Raw genomic sequence first — 21130 nt, forward strand, 5'->3', positions numbered from 1 at the left:
TTATGCGCGCGGGTTGTAAGGAACCACTGGTAAAGCGCTTCTTCAACATCGGCGTACAAAGGGTCTCTAACCCTTTTCTGCTGATCGGCATGGCCGCTGATAGCTCCTGCCTTCACAATCGCGGTGCTCCCAGTTTTCAAGATGGTTGATATCGTCGACTTGGTGAGCTAATACTTCTTCACGAGGGCGCTCACTTTGAAGCCGTGTCAAGAGCCCTGCAATATATCCATCTTCAGGTCAAGCAACACAGCTTTGCGCTTTGTCGGCGCCATCTTCGAATTGGGTCACTGGGTTGCACCATTCGTTGCACGCTGCTTCGGTGACGTCAGCCTGCTATCGCTAGAGAGAGAGACTGAGTGCGGGATGGGCGCCGCCACGGCGCTTTGCTTGTCGCCTCTTTTTTTCTTTCTCTTTCTTTTGGAGCAACTGTGGCTGACGCGTATGAAGCAGCTAGCACCATCTTGTGGCGCGCTGCGTCTACTCGGGTACTCTCCGGTACGCGGGCAGGGCGGGACACGCTGCGCAGTAATGGCGGTAGATAAGAACTTACGGAGGTAAACATCGCCTCGCCTCGACATCGTTCGTTTCAGGGAACTAAGCAACGCAAATGTTACGATTATTTGGCGCGGAAAACGCTGTCCAGACGGCAAAATTTTGGTCGTTATATCCAATATGCAGTGAATAACCTATCGTTACAAATGGTGTTTTTATCATAGACCTAATGCATGAAATGACACTCATGTCAACCCATCGTTACAACCAATATATCGTTATATGTGGTATCGTTATAAGTGGACTGCACTGTATATCCGGGTTCAATATATCCGGGATCGACTGTAATGGCAGCACAGTTGAATGCCTTTATAATGAAGTGCTTGCAGCCTGCGAAATTTTTCGGTCCACAGGTCACTTCATTGCAAAGGTTGTGTAACACACCACTCAAAATAGAACCGGGACAGAATTATTCCTTCATCACACAGGCCATTTTGTTGTAAAGGCGTTCGACTGTACTGCTTCACGAAAATGGTCTGCATTAGTAACATTAACCAATTTGATGGGCAAGTGATTTCAGCAGCAATTTGTTTTTGGCATAAATAAGTGACAGTAAGTGACTGTGTCGTGATGTGGTTGTCAAAGTTGTGGCAATGATCTACACAATGCGAGTAGACTGCACTCCACCTGATCCCCACTGCAGAGCGGGTGAAACTATTTAACAATGGCACGGTGGTCTAACATGCAGCATCACCAGCTCACCCCAACTGCTCGTCCTTGTGGAGGTCCCACTCGCGTGTGAAGTTGCCCTCGGAATCCCTGTGGCGCTGCATTCGCGCCTGGTCAATGGCAGCACGGTCACTTTTCCACTGCTCGTACTCTCGCCGCTGTCGTCCCGTCATGGCCAGCTTTGGAGGCAGGGCGTGGCCAGCTTCCTGGTCGTGGCAGAGACAGCTCATTTGCAACAGTTGTACGTGGCCTTCTGTCGTGTGTCACTGATCTCGGGGGCATGCAGATGTTAGGAGCGATGGAGTTGGGAGGCGCAGGGGAGCACAGCAAACAGATCTGACTGTTTGACAATTCTGTCAAACAGATTTGACTGAACTGACTCAAAACAAAACTCAATGAAGGAATGGCAACGCTTGCACAGCCGAAATATGTCCTTATCCTTGTCTCCGTTTGTCCTTAGTGGTTCCTAAGCGAAAGTCAGGCAACCCTAGCCTATGGTTGCTACGCCGTCAGAAAGGAGTGTTCTTACAAACTTCTGTCGTCTCACGTATCTCCGAGTCCGATGCCTGTTGGATCTTCCTCATCGCCGATGCCACAGTCATTGCTGCCTTGGTGTCGGCCAGTCAACCCGTCCGTCTTTGATGCCGGTGTACCGAACTCCGTCGATGACGTTGCACTCCGGCTTCACTGGCTAGGCCTAGCGTCGGGTTTCGCTGCTGCTTCGAGTGCCGACGAGACGCACCGGGGACTATCATACGTGCTGGTCTGCCTCTGAGCGGGGATCCCTCCTGGAATGCCCAGCACTGCCGTGAGAGGCTGCAGCAGGTCCAAGGAGCTTCGCTCGAACGTCGCTGAGGTCGATGGACACACCCCGGATTGCCAGCGTCAGGGGCTTGATCAAACCTCCATGGCTCCCGTCACCAGTGTGATGCTGACGCTCCAACCTTCTTGGCCCAGAGCCACGTTGATAATGCCAGCTCAGCGCCGCTTCTCTCCCCATCACATCTCGGGTTACACGCCTCGAGGGCTCGTACCGTTCGGACCAATCCGCACACATCGTCGTCTTCCTTTTTTTTGCGCCGCATGCCTCTTACATATGACACGGATCCCCTTTTCAGCAGCATTCTTTCCAAGAAACTCCCTTCTGTCGCTCTTCTTGGTGGCAAGATTTGACTCTCCCGCTGCGACTTAGGTGCTCTTTCTTGCATCGTCGTGGCTGACAACACATCACCACACTGTCACACACCTTTCACCACATGCACAGTTAACGTTTGCGAGTTCATTGTTCCCACCACTTGACATGTGCACACTTGTTCGTCCGCATTATACTCTTGATATTTCATCACTCCAGCACCCTACTCATGAAATCCGCCCTATTACTACTGTAGCTTGCACCGCATTACTTCTGTTCACCGGGGGAGATCTGAAAACACTTCCTCGAACTTGTGAATTCTCTACCTCCATGGTCTTCTTATCGATATAAGTGTGCACTTCCCCGTGGTCCTTCTCTTCAGCAAACACCATGCAACCTCTATAGTCCTCTCCTCATTCTTTCCCTTTGCTATCTTCTTTCTTACACGACCCTTAGCCACCGTCTTTTGGCATACATCACATGACTTCACATACCGTTTCACATCATTCTGCACCCCGATCCAAAAGAACTTTTCTGTGATCCTTTCTAACGTGTTCTTTATTCCTTGGTGACTTGCCATTACACTATCATGCCCTATCTTCAGTAATGCATCCCTGAGTTCCTTCGGGACCATCAACTGCAGTGCTTCCCTACCTGAGCTAAACACACACTTCCGGTACAATAGGTTATTCTTCTTTAAAAACTCTACCCCTGTCCTACTCCTTTTCTTTCGCACAAGTTCCCCTACCTTTAGTTCACATTTTAGTATTAAATCCTCCTTGTTCTGTTATTCCTTAAATTCTGCTGCGGTTGTATTTATTCCATCAATAGTTGTAACCTGCAATGCTGTCAGAGGTTTGGTGCTACTATTGCTTGCTTGTGTTTGTACTGCAGCCACTACGTCTGTCTCTTCCATCCTCTTTTTTTGCACTTCTGAGTGTTCTTTCTCTTCCATGTCATTCCCTGTCCTATTCCAACTTGAGTCTGGGTCGTCTGCCCTCCTCACCCCAGGGACATTTCCCACAATCAAATCATAAAGGGGGTTCTCCACACATATAGCTGTGACCAGTCCTGTGTAAAACAGTGTCAATATTTGAATCCGTGCCTCTGGCATATATTTAACGGACATATCTACCAAGATAACTGGTTTAAAGTACTCGGTCATGCTTTCTGGTGGCACAAGACTCCTTCTTACTATAAAGGTATTGGCTCCCATGCCTCTCAAGACTGTAGCTTTGCGTCCTTGTACCTCGCCTTCCACTACAGGCATGTCCTGCTCTCTCAGTTCGTCCTCTCTTGGCCTCATGATACATGTAGTCTTATCCGCAGATCCAGTCCTGCATTAATCTGCCTTGTGACCTTTCTTTTGGCACAACTAGCACACCACCAGTGTTTCGTGACGATTACCTCTCACTCGGCAGGCCACTGCTAAATGACCTAACCGGTTACAGAGAAAAGGTCTCTGGAGTCCTCTTTGTCTACTGATTTGCCCCTGGTTCATCTCTCCTATTGCTGTCATGTGTGCATCTTTGTCACCCTTTCCCAAATTTCTCAATCCTTGTGCCTCTACGAACTGGTATGTTTGTTCTGCCATCTGCTCCACAGTTTGTAGTTTTCTTTCTTTAAGGAATATCGCCAAACTGTTGCTACACCTGGCAAGAAATTGTTCACCCATGACTTTGTCGCAAACACCTTCATATGTTTTGTCCGTCTCGGACAGCTCTATCCAACTCTCAAAATAATTTGTTAGTGACATGGGAAGTGCTTGCCTGTTTCTGAATCTTCGGGCTTACATGACCTAAACTTCTCCCAGAACCCTTCTGCGGTCAACCTGAATCTTTGCAATAAGGTTTTTTTCACCTTGTCATAATCTAATGACTCTTCTGCTGGCATACGCCCAAGGACACTCAGAGCCTCGCCCACTAAGCACAGGCTTAAAGCGTTAGCCCACTCGCTCCTCTCCCAGCCTGGCCTGATTGCTATCCTTTCAAACCGATGCAAACAAGCATCCAGGTCATCCCTCCACTCATCAATTTCCTAGGGCAAATCTGTCTTGGCCTGGAATAAGGTGAGTCGGATGATGCCGATACGGGTGTACTCGTGCCATCACGAGAGCACCCTCAGCTCCTCAGCTCCAAAATTTCTTTTTCTCTTTTGTGCTCTTCACACGTTCGTTCGTGTTGATTTTCTTTTTCTTGTTCAGCAAACTTCGTGGTCTCATCCTTCACCTGTCAGATAGGTTTCAATCTTCAGCTATCGCCACCAAACGTTCCCACTCCATCTTTAAACCACCAAGATCAGTGACAGGGCCGGAATAGAATCCTGGAATGACTCATGGAACATATCCTGGAATATCCTGGCAGGCTCGCCAATTTGTCGCTCTATTTGTCACATGTCACTGATTTTGGGGGCGTGCGAATGTTAGGAGAGATGGAGTCACAGGAGTTACAGTCACGGGAGGCACAGGGCAGCACAGCAAACATACTTTAATAACCCCAAACACAAAATGAAAAACTCAAAATTCAATTGACTAAAAATAAGACTCCACTAAGGAATAGTAACACTTGCATAGCCTAAATATGTCCTTATCCCAGTCTCTGTTCCTCCTTAGCGGTTCCTAAGCAAAAGTCAGGCAACCCTAGCCTATGCATGATAGAGCGTACAAGCGCCACTGAACAAGGATGTATAAAGAAACAGATACACAGAGACAGCGCAACTAGCCCGCCAATGTGTTTTAGCCTAGCCTATGGTTGCGACACCGTCAGAAAGGAGTGTTCTTACAAGCTTCTGTCATCTCACGTATCTCCAAATCCGATGCCTGTCATATCTTCCTCATTGCCGATGCCGTAGACGTTGCTGCCTTGGTGTCAGCCAGTCAACCGGTGTGTCTTTGCTGCCAGTGTACCGAACTCTGTCGGTGACGTGGCACTCCGGTGTACCGAACTGTGTCGGTGACGTTGCACTCTGGCCTCACTGGCTAGGCCTACCTTCGGGTTCCGTCGCTACTTCTTCGAGTGCCGACAAGACGCCCCGGGGACTATTGTACGTGCTGGTCTGCCTCTGTAGGGGGATCCCTCCTGGAGTGCCTAGCACTGCCGTGAGAGGCTGCAGCAGGTCCAAGGAGCTCAAACGTCATCGAGGTCGACGGTCACACCCTGTATCGTCAGCGTCACGGGCTTGACCGAACCTCCATGGCTCCCGTCGCCAGTGCGATGCTGACGCTCCAACCTTCTTGGCCCAGAGCGATGTAGATAATGCCAGCTCAGCGCCGCTTCTCTCCCGATCACAGCTCATGTCACGCGCCTCGAGGGCTTGTACCGTTCGAACCAATCCACACACATCGTCCTCTTCCTTTCTTTTTGCGCCGCATGCCTCTTACATATGACACCTTCTCCTTCCAACAGTGGGCGTGTTTCAGCTCATTCCAAGAAGTCGTTTAAGTTTACATGTATGAAGGCAGCTTTCATGGTGCCTACTGGAACATGAACACAACTAGTTTGCCCGACTCCCCCCCCCCTCCCATTGGCACACAACTTATTAACACCAACGTAAACTGAAAAGCTGTGGTAATTCTATTCAGAATGAGAATGAAAGAGTGAATTATTTGTCAAACATATTATTTTGGACTATGGTGCTGCTAAATCAGTGTTGTAGCAGAAAACTGCTGCAGAATACCACAGTTTGATGACTCCCATCAGTGATTTCTGAAACCTGCATTTCCTCCAAAACTGGTGCCTGTGTAAACATTGCTCACACTAAACATCAGACCTGTCAGCCAGGCCGGCCTTAATGATAATGTTGGTAAGTCCGCTTAACAGTGCTTGTTTGATTTCACTCCACCCTGCAGCTCCTCCTTCTATTGCTTATCTGTATCATGCGCTCGCTAGCTAGCAATGTCACCTGCATTGTTTCAGACTTTGATGTCGTCACACTGAAGCCATCTTCTTGTTCATCATTAAATGTTGCTGCACTGATAAGACGTACACCAACAAATGCACACAGATAGGAATGACACATACAAGTGCAATTAAGGCACAGGCACAAGTGCACTATATGTGTAGTTCATATCTGTATGTGTAAGGTTGCAGAGCAACACTCATTAATGATCCTTTGTCAACCAGCCCAATGTGAAAACTATACTGCTTTCCTTGCCACCTACAGCAGGACTGGAACACAACTTACAATGGCAACTGTCTGGCAAAGATGGTAAGGTAGCTCTTTGATTAATTAATTAATTAATTAATTAAGTCATTTGACAACCTAAAGCAGCAGCTGGGGCTATAAGAGACAGCATAATGGAGGGAATCAGATTCATTGTCATCACCCGGGGTTCTTTAACGTACACCTAACTAACGAGTGTTTATGCATTTATACCCCATTGGAATGGCACCGGTGTGGCTTGGAAATGAGCCCTCAAGCTTGTGCAGAGAATGCCAGAGCCTGTGAGCCACCACAGCCGCACCTCCACGTCATAATTTGGAACATCGAAGCTTCCACAATGGACCGAGTCGCCACGTGTGCATCTGGCACTCTAAGATCAGTAAAGCAAACAGGATGCCCACCCTTTGCAGTGCCTTATCCTGGCGCATGGCATGCCGTACATTCTCAAAGTCCTGGCCTCCGTAATTGTCCCGGTGGCGACGGCTGCTGCCACGGTCTCTGCTGGCATCCCCATCACCATCTGCATCACCCTCACGCATTCGGTCAGCCAGGAAGCGGTAGTTTGGATCAGGCGGAGGACCGTCCTCCTGCAGGTCAGGGTATATGCTGTGATGACACACATTCACTACACTGAGCATGATCTTCACACTAGACAGGAAGCACAGAAGGATAGGTACTACAACAGAAGTCAAAATATTGATGTGAATAGCATGCTTGGCACTGTCAGACCAGTTTTCTTTCCGGCTATCTATCTAACCAATAATTGTGGGCAGATCCCAGAGATAGTGCAGTCTAAAAATGTGGGCCTAACCTAATCCCCAGTGCTCCTCAATCAAAGAAATATGCTTTAAATTTTTTCAAATTCATTTCCACCTCAAAAGAATGCTATTCGTACACTTGAACAGTCATTTTAGATGAGTTCTGCCAGAATCTTCTACATTAGAAAACAAGCAATAAATATTGCACACAAAAAAGGCATACAGATCTCCAAACGTGTAGTTAACCAGCTGATTCACCTCTCACAACTGGTCACAAAGTCTACCTTAAGATGGCACTATGCTAAAGAGACTGAAGCTGAGTCCACTATAGCAAAGCATGACCAGGAAACGTAAATACCCGAGAAAGTGGACAAGGAAACGGCGTTGCGGTAGCTCAATTGGTAGAACATCGCACTTGAAATGCAAAGGTTGTGGGATCGTCCCCCACCTGTGGCAAGTTGTTTTTTGATCCACTTTCCTTTCTATGAATTTATAATTTTTTAATTTTATATTAAGCACAAGTCATTTTCCCTATGTGTCAGTGTTCGTTGGCTTCTTACGACATGACTAATAAAATTGGGTCCCTCGGTTAACCTCCCTTTCTTCTTGTTTAGGCCACAACAAGAATTACTGGAGTCCTAGAGAAGTAGTGATTGTTTACAGTGGAATGCTTTAGAAGGTAATTGCTTCAGTTTTGGTGTTGTACTCCGGAAAGATGTCCTAGAGCTGATCAATGAAGGTTATTAAAGAATGAGCTGCTGCTCCTAAAGGACGCAAGAATTCATTTGGTGGTATAGCCTAGCACTAAAAGCCGAGGAACAGGGTGACGTCTCCAACAATGCACACTGGAACTTGCGCAGAGGCACGCCTATAATAATAACAAGGAGCTGACTCGAACTCTAAGCCAAAGAAGAATAAATTTGTTCAACGTTCAGGGACCTACCAACTAGCAGTCTCAAATCATCCACACAAAGAAACAGGGTTTGTACAGAACATTTGACTCACAATTCAAGGTCAATTCAACGAATGCAAGGATGCCAAAAGTCAAAATTCAAGGACAGGGAAACAAACTTTATTCATACACATACACTAAAAAGTAGCAAAATTTCCTTTTTAGTTGCTGAGTTAGACACACTCTTCAAGCTCTTCGTATTGCTTTCCTAAGTTAACTGTGCCATTGTAGTGAATATCAATAGTACTATCAATAGCGCCATCAATAGTGTGCTATTTATATTGATAGTACAGTTAAACCTCGATACAACAAAATAGGTGGAATCAGCAATTTGCTTTGTGATATCAAAATTTCGTTGTATTGAAATTTGACCTTTTATGCAAATAAGCACATCATCAATCAATTTTTATTACACGGAAAGGGGCTGCAGAATTTTCCGAATTACTGGGCAATCTAAAAAGGCAAATTTTAATGCGAAAACAATTCATTGTGATGCATTTGGGGGTCGGCAACGAATGATACGTGTTAGGCCGCTCATCTCTCGAACAGGCAGAATGGACGGCGTAGGGCTGCATGATTGTTTTGTATATACTTTTGCAGTGCCGCGAGTTGCCCATGCGTTTTGTGAATGGGGAAGCGTCCACCCCCCCAGCGCGTCGGGCAGCAACCGTTTCTGTTTTTGAGGGGTCGGACGGCCCGCGTGGTGTCGGGTGACGAGCCGAGGCGCGCGCCGCCGCGGAGGGCGCGGTGCAGAGGCGGAAAACGGATTCGGAGAACATGCTTTTACGCGCGCTCTGTTGACATTCCGCCGATGGTCATAATAGGGCCACGCGGACAAACCTCGACTGGGACGGTTGTATACGCGACGTTGTGGCGCCGGCTCTTGAGTCCCCTGCTAATTAGAGACGCAGCTGCTAGCAATGTTGACCACGTCTGGCGCGTACGGAGCGGGGGGTTCACGCCCCTACGCATTCGGGCGGCAGCCACGTGCATCTTGTTTTGAGCGCTGGGGAGAGCCCGCTTTGTGTCGTGTTACAACATGCAGTGCGAGCCGTAGAGAGGGGCGCGGTGCGCATGCGGAGGCCGCGTTCGGAGAATGTCGTTTTAAGAGCACCCAAGTCCGGATGCCGCCAGCGGTCATTATTTTTCTACCAGGAAAAACCTTGAGGGGGACTACGGTACGCGGTGTTGGGACACCAGCGCCCGAGCCCCCTTGCTGGCTAGAAACGCCGCTGAGGTGCGAGATGGCCTCAATAAATCGTGCGTGCCTGGCGTGTTTGCCGAGGCCGTCACTGACCACGTGGAAATAGGAGGGGGAGACGAAGATGTGGGAAGAGGGAAAACAGGGTGGTTTTCCAATAGATTCCCTTTTGAGAGTAAGCCCATCCCTTTGGGTTGTGGCTTAAGAAACTGTCAACTCTCATTGGCAATTGCTTCCGTGGGATGGGCTAACGGCCCTACCGCCCTTTTTCTTTGTCTCTTTTCCCTATAACAATCGAGACGAGGTGCTTGTTCCTCAGTCTAGGCTGTAATCACTAAACCTGATAGAACAGTAAGACTCCGTACGATGCAATGCTAGTCTGGGCCGTAACCACTTAGTGGTAGAACAGTGAGACTCGGTTGATCGTATGTAGTGACAGTTGTCCTAGGCTCTAACTTAAGAGAAAGTAGAAGAGTAAGGCGCTGTTTACTTGTGTGTTTTGTATCAGTGTTCTTTTGCTAACTCTGTATTTGACTGTGTAAATATTTCCGTTGCAATATATCTTCAAGTTTTGTTACCTCCAACCTGCCTCCTGCTTCATCAACGCCGATAATCACCTTGAAGAGACTTTGGTCGACTTCAAGGAGAAAAGAACATTCAAAACTTAACTGGCGCAGTCGACAGGATCGGCGAACTCTACAACATCGAATGCTGTACCAGTGGTGAGAAGATCAAGTCATCCAACGACCACCTCCTGCACCTCCGAGAAGATCCCACAGCAGCCAAGCCCGGCACCGTGGAGGAGATCCGGAAACGACAGTGCATTCAGCAACGGGTGAGCAGGATTTCTTGCGTCTTTCTTAGGTTGGCATGGCAGTTGATGTGTAGAGCACATGGTGAGGACACGCGGGGGCACAGAGACAATGGAGTCTAATGGAGTTGAGGATGCGACTGTGGCGGAAATGGATCGGAATCAGGAGTTATCAAATGACGATATGCTAAATTCCGATAAGTCAAATGAAGGGAGAGAACCCAGTCAGAGCCAGGAATTGTCGCAGCAGGCATCTCAGCCTTTGCAAATTCCGAATGATACAAGAATGCTTGAACTTGAAATTCAAAGGCTCAATGCTCAGACTACTTGTATACAACTTCAGATTGAGTACGAAATGCTGTTGCAGACAAGGACGAATGCTGAACCTCTCAATGGCACGTCGTCTAGCACTGGGTCGGAGCGGGGCGATCGGAGGCGAGTGGGCTTCGACTCCGTCGAGCAATGCGCAAAAGTGCTGAAAGGGTTCCGCCTGCCGTGTGACGCGGATGTACCCTTATGGTTTGAGGAGGTAGAAAGACTTTTTGCTACTTATGGGGTACCGTATGAGAGTCGCGTGCATTTAGTCATGCCAGCTCTAACTGAGCGCGTTCGCTACCTACTGCGTAACCTCAACCAGGAAGAGAGTACAGATTACGAGTCAGTTAAACAGGCAGTGTTGATGGAACTGAAGCTTTCTCCGGCAGAGTATCTGCAAAGGTTTGAGAGAGCAGTGAAGCGGAAGGAGGAAACGTGGTCACAGTTCGCGTCGCGAGTGAAAACGTATTTCTCCTACTACCTTCAAGTAAGAGGAGCCGACACTGTAGAAGTGATGGCAGAACTCATGGTTGCGGATCGTATAAAAGCGGGCCTTAGTATAGAGGGTCTTGAGTACGTGAGGCTACGAGAAGGCGAGGAATGGCTTAAGCCACCTGAGATTGCCAAAGTACTGCAAACTTTGGAACAAGCGAAAGGCAAAGGATACGCCTCAAAGCCATCAGCGGCAGAGATGGGGCAAAAGCCGACGCGAGTGGCGAAAAGCGCCCTCAAGTGCCACGTATGTCACAGCTCAGGCCATTTCGCTAAGGATTGCCCGAAGTCTAGTGAAAAGGGAAACCAGCCAAAGAAGGCTATCGAGCCAAGGCAGAGGGCACAAAGGGTGGCGATAGCCCACGAGACGGGAAGTGAGATACCTGATGGAGTCCTTACTGCAAAGGTGGAGGCCTTGAAACACAAAGGTGAAGGCATGACTAACCTACAGTTGATCCCGATCTCATGCGGAAACGCATCCACAGATGCGATTCTAGATACGGGGAGTGAAATAACTGTCATACGCGAGAGTCTGCTTCCGCAAAGTATTGTGGAGCCTTCAGGCACGATACGATTGGTGTCGGCATTTGGTAAAACTATTGAGGCAAAGCTAGCAACGTTGCCGGTAAAGTTAAATAGCCCGTAAATGGCAGCGGAACCTCAGAACGTCGACCTACTCTGCGCGTTGACTAATGAGCTCGTCGAGGGCACAGATTGTTTGTTGACCAAGGAAGATTGGGAACATTTGTTGAGGGCCAGCAGCTCTCTGGAATCCATTGTAGCACCGGCCGAGCCTGCTCAGAGGATAGAGAGATCCAATGAGAAAGCCGAGGCAGTGGCCTGCAATGTTACTTTGGAGGAGGAAGGTGTTTCTGGAGAAGTTGAGCTAATTGATGCAGAGAGGGATGCGTCAATAAGCCAGAGAGAAGAGTTCCGCAGATTGCAGCTAGCTGACGCTACCTTAAAGAAAGGGTGGGAAGATGCTCGGAGTGGGAAATCCGGCATGTTCGTCTCTGATGGACTCTTATACCACTGGGACTCAATAGTAGGCACCCGAGTGAGACAACTAGTTGTTCCGAAAGACAAGCGCAGTGAGGTGATGCATTTGGCTCACGAGTCACTATGCGGAGGGCACCTAGGCCCAAAGAAAACTAAAGCGCGCATTAGGTATAATTTTTTTTGGCCTGGCATGGAGAAGGAGGTATTAGAGCATTGTCGCTCATGCCATGATTGTCAAATTCGCTCTGACAGGCGTCGCACGGACAGAGTACCTATAACTCCTCTCACTAGGCCAGAGCACCCTTTTCAAATTGTCAACGTGGATATCATTGGACCCTTAGACACACCGTCAGCGAGAGGCCATAGGTACGCGCTATGCTTGGTGGACATTTGCACGAGGTGGCCAGAGGTTGTTCCACTGCGCTCTTTGACAGCTAAGGCGACTTGCGACGCGTTGATTGAAATTTTCAGTCGCACTGGCGTTCCGGAAATGATCTGTTCCGACCAGGGCACTAATTTCAAATCACAGCTCACACAGACGATGCTCGAGAAATTAGGTTGCGCACCAAGGTTCTCAACCCCAGAACACCCAGAGAGTAATGGAGTCGTAGAAAGATGGAACAGGGTCTTGAAAAACATGTTGTTCCATGTCATTCAAAGAGACTCGAAGAATTGGGACAAATTGATCCCGCTTGTATTATGGGCTTATCGGGAAGTTCCCCATGAGGTTACCGGAGTGGCTCCGTTCCGTCTGTTGTATGGAAGAAACCCCACGGGACCGCTTCTAATACTACAGCGGACGTGGACGGGAGAACTGACGGTACCTGCAACTTTAAGAGAGAACCCCGCTAAGTATTTACAGCAACTTCGGGAGCAACTCGAGACCGCTGCTAATATCGCTGAGCTAACTAGTGCAACACGTCAGGACAGCTATGTTGGTGCGTATAATCGCAGCACCAGGCACAAAGCTTTTAAGGTCGGCGACAAAGTGCTGGTATTCGACAACGATCGGAATGGTAAGATGGCACCTAAGTGGCTGGGCCCGTTCACAGTGGTTGGATGTGAGCGACGGCATTCTTATCGGGTTGAAACAGTAGAGGGTAAAGTGAAAAGTATTCACGCCAACTACATTCGACCATACTATGCAAGAGTCAGCCATATTGGGGTCATTTTCGATCAGGACCATGACTTTGGGGAGGTAGAATATGCTCCGCAACCTGCAACTATAAGGCGCGAAGAGTTGGCGATGACAAGCGAAAAGGTTGCTCATCTAGATGCTGATTCCCAGACGGAAATAGAGGCTGTATTTCAAAGGCATCGCGCACTCTTTGACGGCATTCCGGGTATGGCAAATGTGGGTCAACATAGGATAGAATTAGAACCAGGGCACCAGCCAAAGAAGACGTTCCCTTATCGGATACCTGAGCTGTTAAAGAAAGAAGTCAGCCGGCAAGTTGGTGAACTTTTGGCTTGGAAACTGATCTATCCTACGGAAAGCGAATTTGCGCATCCGGTAGTATGCGTAGGGAAAAAGGATGGGACAATCCGCATGTGTGTAGATTACCGCGCGCTAAATGCCGTCACCAAGGTGGATGCGTTCCCTATGATGAATCCTCAAGAATTGATTTTCAGAGTAGGAAGAGCACAGTTCATTACGGTGATAGACCTTAGGCGCGGATACTGGCAGGTACCGATGGAAGAGAAGAGTCAGAATTTCACCGCGTTTGTAACGCATGAAGGTCAATATGCTTGGAAGGTGATGCCGTTCGGGCTAAAAAATTCAGCCGCGACCTTTCAGAGAATGGTGAACAAGCTCTTATCGCAACATCAGACATATGCCACGGCATACCTAGATGATATTGCCATTTTCTCTAGCACGTGGAAGGAGCACTTAACGCATCTCGACATTATCCTTCAGGTCCTAGAAAAGGCTGGGCTGAAAGCCAGTCCGGAAAAGTGTCAGGTTGCACAATCCCACATTCATTACCTCGGGCATATTGTCGGTTCAGGGACGCACGCACCAGACCCAGAGAAAATAGCTGCCATTAAGAATCTGGTGCCACCACGCACTAAAAAGGAGCTACGCAGCCTGCTGGGACTGTGCGGCTACTATCGCGAGTACGTCAGAGCATATGCAGAGGTGGCGAGCCCGCTCACGCGGTTAACAAAGAAAGCGGTACCCAATAGCATACCCTGGCCGGAGGAAGCTCAGACGGCATTTGAGAGCCTGAAACAGTCCCTGTGCGAGGCCGTGGCGCTCAGCACTCCGGACCCATCTGAGCCCTACTGGCTTTTCACAGACGCATCAGCTACGGCGGCGGGCGCTTGTTTGGCACAAATGACAGCCGAGGGAAAGGAGAGGCCTATTGCCTTCGCCAGCCACCGCTTCACGCCGACTCAGACGCGATAGTCGACAATTGAGAGGGAAGCGTTTGCTATTATATGGGCCTTAAAGAAGTTTGACTACTGGCTTTTTGGCGCCATGATAAACGTTGTTTCCGACCACAATCCATTGTCGTACCTTACAACTTCAACTCCACACGGGGCAAAATTGACAAGATGGGCGCTGGCTTTACAGCGATATCACGTGTCAGTGCGACATCGGACGGGTGTCAGTAATGGTAACGCGGATGCTTTGTCCAGGCTTCACAACAGCGCATGGAAGCCAGCGTAATGCTATAGTGCCATGCCAACTGGATGGGCGTGAATGTTCCTGCTCACTTGGCGCTGTATATTGTGGACTTTGTGAGTGTCGATTCAAGACACAGAGACACTAGAGTGCTCTTATAGTTTGGAACTGCAATCGTGTGCTTAATTGTTTGATGACATGTATCGTGTATTTCTTTTTACTCTCTTTTTGCTTTGTTATTTGAAGGTGTTTGTTGTTGTGATACAATTAGGCCAGGGTGTGGTTAGAAAGTTCATTACGTAATCGCGGCAGTGATTTATCGTATCACTGAGCGAAAATCAGCCCAGTATACTCTTTAGGGGGAACGTGTTAGGCCGCTCATCTCTCGAACAGGCAGAATGGACGGCGTAGGGCTGCATGATTGTTTTGTATATACTTTTGCAGTGCCGCGAGTTGCCCATGCGTTTTGTGAATGGGGAAGCGTCCACCCCCCCAGCGCGTCGGGCAGCAACCGTTTCTGTTTTTGAGGGGTCGGACGGCCCGCGTGGTGTCGGGTGACGAGCCGAGGCGCGCGCCGCCGCGGAGGGCGCGGTGCAGAGGCGGAAAACGGATTCGGAGAACATGCTTTTACGCGCGCTCTGTTGACATTCCGCCGATGGTCATAATAGGGCCACGCGGACAAACCTCGACTGGGACGGTTGTATACGCGACGTTGTGGCGCCGGCTCTTGAGTCCCCTGCTAATTAGAGACGCAGCTGCTAGCAATGTTGACCACGTCTGGCGCGTACGGAGCGGGGGGTTCACGCCCCTACGCATTCGGGCGGCAGCCACGTGCATCTTGTTTTGAGCGCTGGGGAGAGCCCGCTTTGTGTCGTGTTACAACATGCAGTGCGAGCCGTAGAGAGGGGCGCGGTGCGCATGCGGAGGCCGCGTTCGGAGAATGTCGTTTTAAGAGCACCCGAGTCCGGATGCCGCCAGCGGTCATTATTTTTCTACCAGGAAAAACCTTGAGGGGGACTACGGTACGCGGTGTTGGGACACCAGCGCCCGAGCCCCCTTGCTGGCTAGAAACGCCGCTGAGGTGCGAGATGGCCTCAATAAATCGTGCGTGCCTGGCGTGTTTGCCGAGGCCGTCACTGACCACGTGGAAATAGGAGGGGGAGACGAAGATGTGGGAAGAGGGAAAACAGGGTGGTTTTCCAATAGATTCCCTTTTGAGAGTAAGCCCATCCCTTTGGGTTGTGGCTTAAGAAACTGTCAACTCTCATTGGCAATTGCTTCCGTGGGATGGGCTAACGGCCCTACCGCCCTTTTTCTTTGTCTCTTTTCCCTATAACAATCGAGACGAGGTGCTTGTTCCTCAGTCTAGGCTGTAATCACTAAACCTGATAGAACAGTAAGACTCCGTACGATGCAATGCTAGTCTGGGCCGTAACCACTTAGTGGTAGAACAGTGAGACTCGGTTGATCGTATGTAGTGACAGTTGTCCTAGGCTCTAACTTAAGAGAAAGTAGAAGAGTAAGGCGCTGTTTACTTGTGTGTTTTGTATCAGTGTTCTTTTGCTAACTCTGTATTTGACTGTGTAAATATTTCCGTTGCAATATATCTTCAAGTTTTGTTACCTCCAACCTGCCTCCTGCTTCATCAACGCCGATAATCACCTTGAAGAGACTTTGGTCGACTTCAAGGAGAAAAGAACATTCAAAACTTAACTATACGGTTTCATGCCAAGTTGACCATATCATCACATCAGCGGTATGAATTAGGCGAAGCCAGCCATGCTTTCACGTGCACTCCAGCCCCGTAGCTGATAGCATCACCCGCACTGGGATGATGCTATCATGAAATGCGCCGGCAGCAGGGAGCAAATGCTTCGTCTGCCTCTCGCTCCAATGGATCACTGAAACTCGAGACTACATATGCAACCTTCAATGCTAACGGCACTGGAAGACAGCTTACATGATGCTATGTCGTCTCTGCTCACCCACTCTTTGCACATGCGACAGATTACCTCTAAAGCAGGGTGTGCTGCTGCGTGTGCGCTCAGCCGCACTTACAGCCATGCACAGACAGGGCCGAGATGCATGCCATAAATTGTGATGCGTGCCAACTTAAACGCCCCCCTCCACGCCCCTCACGCACACTTGATCGCGTTACCGTGAGCTCGCTCCCCTCCCCCCTCTTTCTCTTTACTCGCATGGGAAGGTGGCACTCTTGAAGCCACCATCTTTATTTCTCATCATCCCACACTTTCAATCGCACCTAAACCGCAAAGGCGCAGGGGGCGATAGGATCTTAGACGTTACACGGAACATGATGCAGCTTCACTGCGGCGGTCGCTCTTGTCGCGCAGCGCACACAAATTGAGAGGTGCGTTTGCAAGCAGCTGCTTGTAATTCAATCATTTGAGCATCTGCATCCGCGAGAGTTTCTATTTATTGTCTTGGCATCCCTTTGCTGTGGAAGCGAAATTTCGTCATACTGAAATTGTATACAAACACATGTGATTATACTGAGGCTCTAAATACATGGTGTTCTATAAACAAGCGGTTATGAAAAGTTAAACAGTTTGTTGCATTTAGAATTTTGTCATACTGAAGTTCATTATATCGAGGTTTAACTGTACTATCAAGCACTCTATCAATAATGTAAAACCATGTGATATTATCACATGATAATATTGTTACAGAGGGACGAACGAATAGAGGAAGAAAAAGATCGGGAGACGCTCGCTGGTGCGGGTTGTTGGTGGTCAGCCATATTGTCTGTGGTGACTCATCCTGTATATATATTGTAAATAGTCTTTATATACTCCTAATATCTCCGTAACATATTGGTGGAGGTGCGGGGTACCACGGCTGGAAAGAGCTATGCAGTGGACGTCGCATCACCGTCCGCACCATGAATGATAGAGAACGGAGGATCAACGTTGTTGCTGCCTCCAACGTTACCGTCGTCACTAACGTTGCTGTCGCCTTCGGTTGTGGTTGTGCAACCCAAGGATCCTGGTACATTCTGTGGGACCGATGGCGCCAACGTTGAAGAGTCGGTGGCTATGTACGAACGCGTTAGTGGAGTAAACAGATGGGACCCTATGCTTATGCTAGTTAGCCTGTTGTTCTACCTAAGAGGCACGGCAAAGGTGTGGTACAAAAACCACGAAGAGGAGCTCACCAGCTGGGACCAATGCAAAGAGAAGTTGACAAAGTTGTTTGGCAAAACAGACGACCGTAAGATTGCTGCAAAGCAGGAACTGGCCTCCCGTGCCCAATCCCCCACGGAGTCCTACATCTCGTACATCCAGGACGTGCTGGCACTTTGTCGTAAAGCCGATCGTGACATGATCGTGTCCGGAATGTTGCTGTTCTGCATACGTTGGTCACGGTTACTAACGACGCCGTTCTACCGCTTCTGAATTTCAGCCTGTGCCCTCAAGTGATTCCGGCCGGAATGTTCTTGGCCAGCGTTAGTAGTGGTTCCGAATTTGACATTGAGAGTCTGAATGCCGAGAGTGGCTTATTAGTGCAAATTTCAGCTCACAGCTCTGGTTCCTTAACGGATGACTTCGCGAAAATGATTGCACCTGACCTCACCTCTGCACAGGCCCTGCACATATGTCACTTGCTTGAATTGTACAGCAACATCTTTGATTTCGGCGACAGGCCTTTAGGCCAAACATCTGTCGTTCACCACTGCATAAACACTGGAGACATGAATCCTATTTGTTGGTGTCCCTATCGGGTATCGCATGCTGAACGGTGAGTCATCCAATCAGAAGTGGACAAAATGCTCCGCAAGGGGGTCATCGAGCCATCAGTCAGCCCTTGGGCTTCGCCTGTCATCCTTGTGAAAAAAAAAGATGGTACCTGGCGTGTTTGCGTCAATTATCGCCACATAAACAAGATCACGTGCAAAGACGTCTACCTACTACCACGCATCGATGACGCTTTGGACTGCTTGCACGGAGCTAAATACTTTTCGTCCATCGACTTTTGATCCGGCTACTGGTAGATTTCAGTTGATAAAATGGACTGCGAGAAGACGGCCTTCATCACGCCGGATGGCTTATATCCCTTCAAAGTCATGCCCTTTAGCCTATGCAATGCTCCTGCAACATTTGAGCGTATGACGGACTCTCTTCTGCGAGGCTACAAATGGACCACTTGATCTCGTTACCTTGACGACGTTACTGCTTTTTCTCCCCCCCCATGTTCGGCAGCCACCTTACTCGACTCGCTGCAATTCTCGCAGTCTCCCGAAAAGCTGGCCTTACACTGAACTCCACAAGTGTCAATTCGGGCACCATCAGATTACAATGTTGGGACACCTGGTTGACGCATCCACTGCCCAACCAGATCCGGAAAAAGTTCGCGCCGTACGCAGTTTCCCTGTGCCACGTTCTGCTTCTGATGTGCGCTGCTTCGTCAGCCTGTGTTCTTACTTTCGCAGTTTTTTCAAAAACTTTGCTGACGTTGCTCGGCCTTTGACAGATCTTCTAAAGAAGAACACGCCATTCTCATGGGGCCCAGAGCAGGCTCACGCGTTCGCCGCTCTCATTGGGTTTATGACCACCCCTCCCATACTTGCCCACTTTGATCCAGCTGCACCGCAAAGTCCACACTAACGTAAGCGGCGATGGCATCGGCACTGTTCTTGCCCAACAGCAGGATGGTACCGAGTGCATGAAAGCTTATGCTAGCCGCCTGCTGTCACCTGCCGAGAGAAATTACTCCAGCACTGAGCGGAAATGCTTGGCTTTAGTTTCGGCTGTCACTAAGTTCCGGCCATATTTGTACGGCCGCATGTTTTTGGTCGTTTCAGACCACCACGTCCTCTGCTGGCTCTGTGTCCCACAGGACAGCTTGGTTGCTAGGCTTTGCGGCTCCAGGAATTTTCATTTGTTGTCAACTATAAGTCTGGAGGTCTGCACAAGGATGCTGACTGCCTCTCGCGTCACCCTGTGGATCTCCCTGATCCAATACAATACCAAAGTACTAATAGTGCAATCAATATAATGACAGCACTATCTATACACTATCTAGCACATTACTGGCAGTGATGAATAACTGAGAGGTATAAGGTTAACAAAACATCGCGAACTCAACCACTCGCAAATTTTCTTTATCTGCGCAGCAGGCACACTTGTAAGGTTATGTGTTGGTCCTCTTTGATGTTTTAGTGCCATGAGCCCGTCTCTATGTCTTTCTTTTTGACAAGGAATGTAACAGCATCAACACCATCTTGTCACTACTGTTCATTGCATGTTTACTCAGCAATGGTTACTTAGTTAAATGCACACTTCTTTGTCACCATGACTAGATGCACTGTCCGTCACAGCCTTCCTCTACAGTCCCTTGAAATAAAAATATGCGTTCTTAACATCGCACTCAATTTATTGCTTTTGGAGGGCAGGCCTTAGTCAGGTGTGAAAAACACCTTCAGACTGCTCTCCATGGTTTGTTTCCTTTGTAAATGAACCATAATAAGGATCACGTTCGAGACACTTTTTTTTATGTCTGTTTCACAGGTACCATGCTTACCAGATTCTAACACAGCCCCGAAATTTATGCGCATCAAACTTTTGCAGGCTTAAATTAAGAAAATAAGAGTGCACCTGAATGTAACATGCCACCGATCCATGAACGAAAAATATACCGTGGCCCCCACATTCCCGATCAAAAAAGACGAGACAGGAAGAATTTACCTGCCTAGACTGGAATGTTCTTCACAAGCTTTCATAATGAAAGCAACACACCATTGTCGCCATCTGTACTTCGCTGGCCATGGATATCAAGCCACCAGGTTATTTTTAGAGCGATCACTTATAGAGATAGTACTACCATCACTTTTACGAGACTCTGCATCAGACATGTCGAAGTGTGTGTTCAACAGCATTCCCAGCAGTATGCACGGATAGGAAGCTTGGCACAGTGGCAGAAACACTGGTGGCCAATTGCACCGACGCATCTGGTGTCGAGTCGCGCAAAACCTTGTGAAACTGATAGTACATCCAAGAGTTATTGGCTGAGCATACTATAGATCATTGTTGAGAATAAAATGAACCAACAGCAACATTCACAAAAACGAGCCCTGTTGCCATTTTGTAATGGTGATGACAGGTAAGAGTCAGAAGATGTCAGAGTCATCAACCATTTGATGACTCCAACAGTAGGCTGCCAACGCCGTGAATGAGGTTTTGGTTTCACGTTCCCTTATAACACACAGGAAACTTTTGGCTCATTTTTTGGGGGAAGAAAGATGTGGCTGAAGCCACATCATGATGCGAGAGTGAGATTGTCCAACTGTGCATAAGCAGTCAAACGCAAGGATTTAACTCATCTGTGTTCCCTTATGCTATTGCATATTGGAACGACCTTCCAGACCACACAGCATCCATATGAAACCATGAAAGGTTTTGCAATAACCTGAATACAATGCACTCCTAATGCTGTATAATG

At 48.6% G+C, this 21130-nt stretch overlaps 1 protein-coding gene and 1 pseudogene across 4 annotated transcripts in view; one reads left to right on the top strand and one right to left on the bottom strand.

The window, feature by feature from the left end:
- Window positions 1-21130, bottom strand: part of LOC142568072 (uncharacterized) — a 132117-nt gene that overhangs the window by 55735 nt on the left and 55252 nt on the right. For 3 of the 4 annotated variants that reach the window (XM_075678165.1, XM_075678167.1, XM_075678168.1), the window contains 2 exons: window positions 6916-7101; window positions 1255-1427 (listed from right to left, as the gene is read on the bottom strand). In XM_075678165.1, the coding sequence (XP_075534280.1) occupies window positions 1255-1427; window positions 6916-7101 (359 nt within the window). The remainder of the gene's footprint in view (window positions 1-1254; window positions 1428-6915; window positions 7102-21130) is intronic. The other variant, XM_075678166.1, reaches the window with a different exon arrangement.
- LOC142568084 (uncharacterized) lies at window positions 7151-14452 on the top strand (annotated as a pseudogene).

This window comes from Dermacentor variabilis, unplaced genomic scaffold (assembly GCF_050947875.1).
Source record: "Dermacentor variabilis isolate Ectoservices unplaced genomic scaffold, ASM5094787v1 scaffold_16, whole genome shotgun sequence".
In the NCBI taxonomy this organism is placed as follows: domain Eukaryota; kingdom Metazoa; phylum Arthropoda; class Arachnida; order Ixodida; family Ixodidae; genus Dermacentor; species Dermacentor variabilis.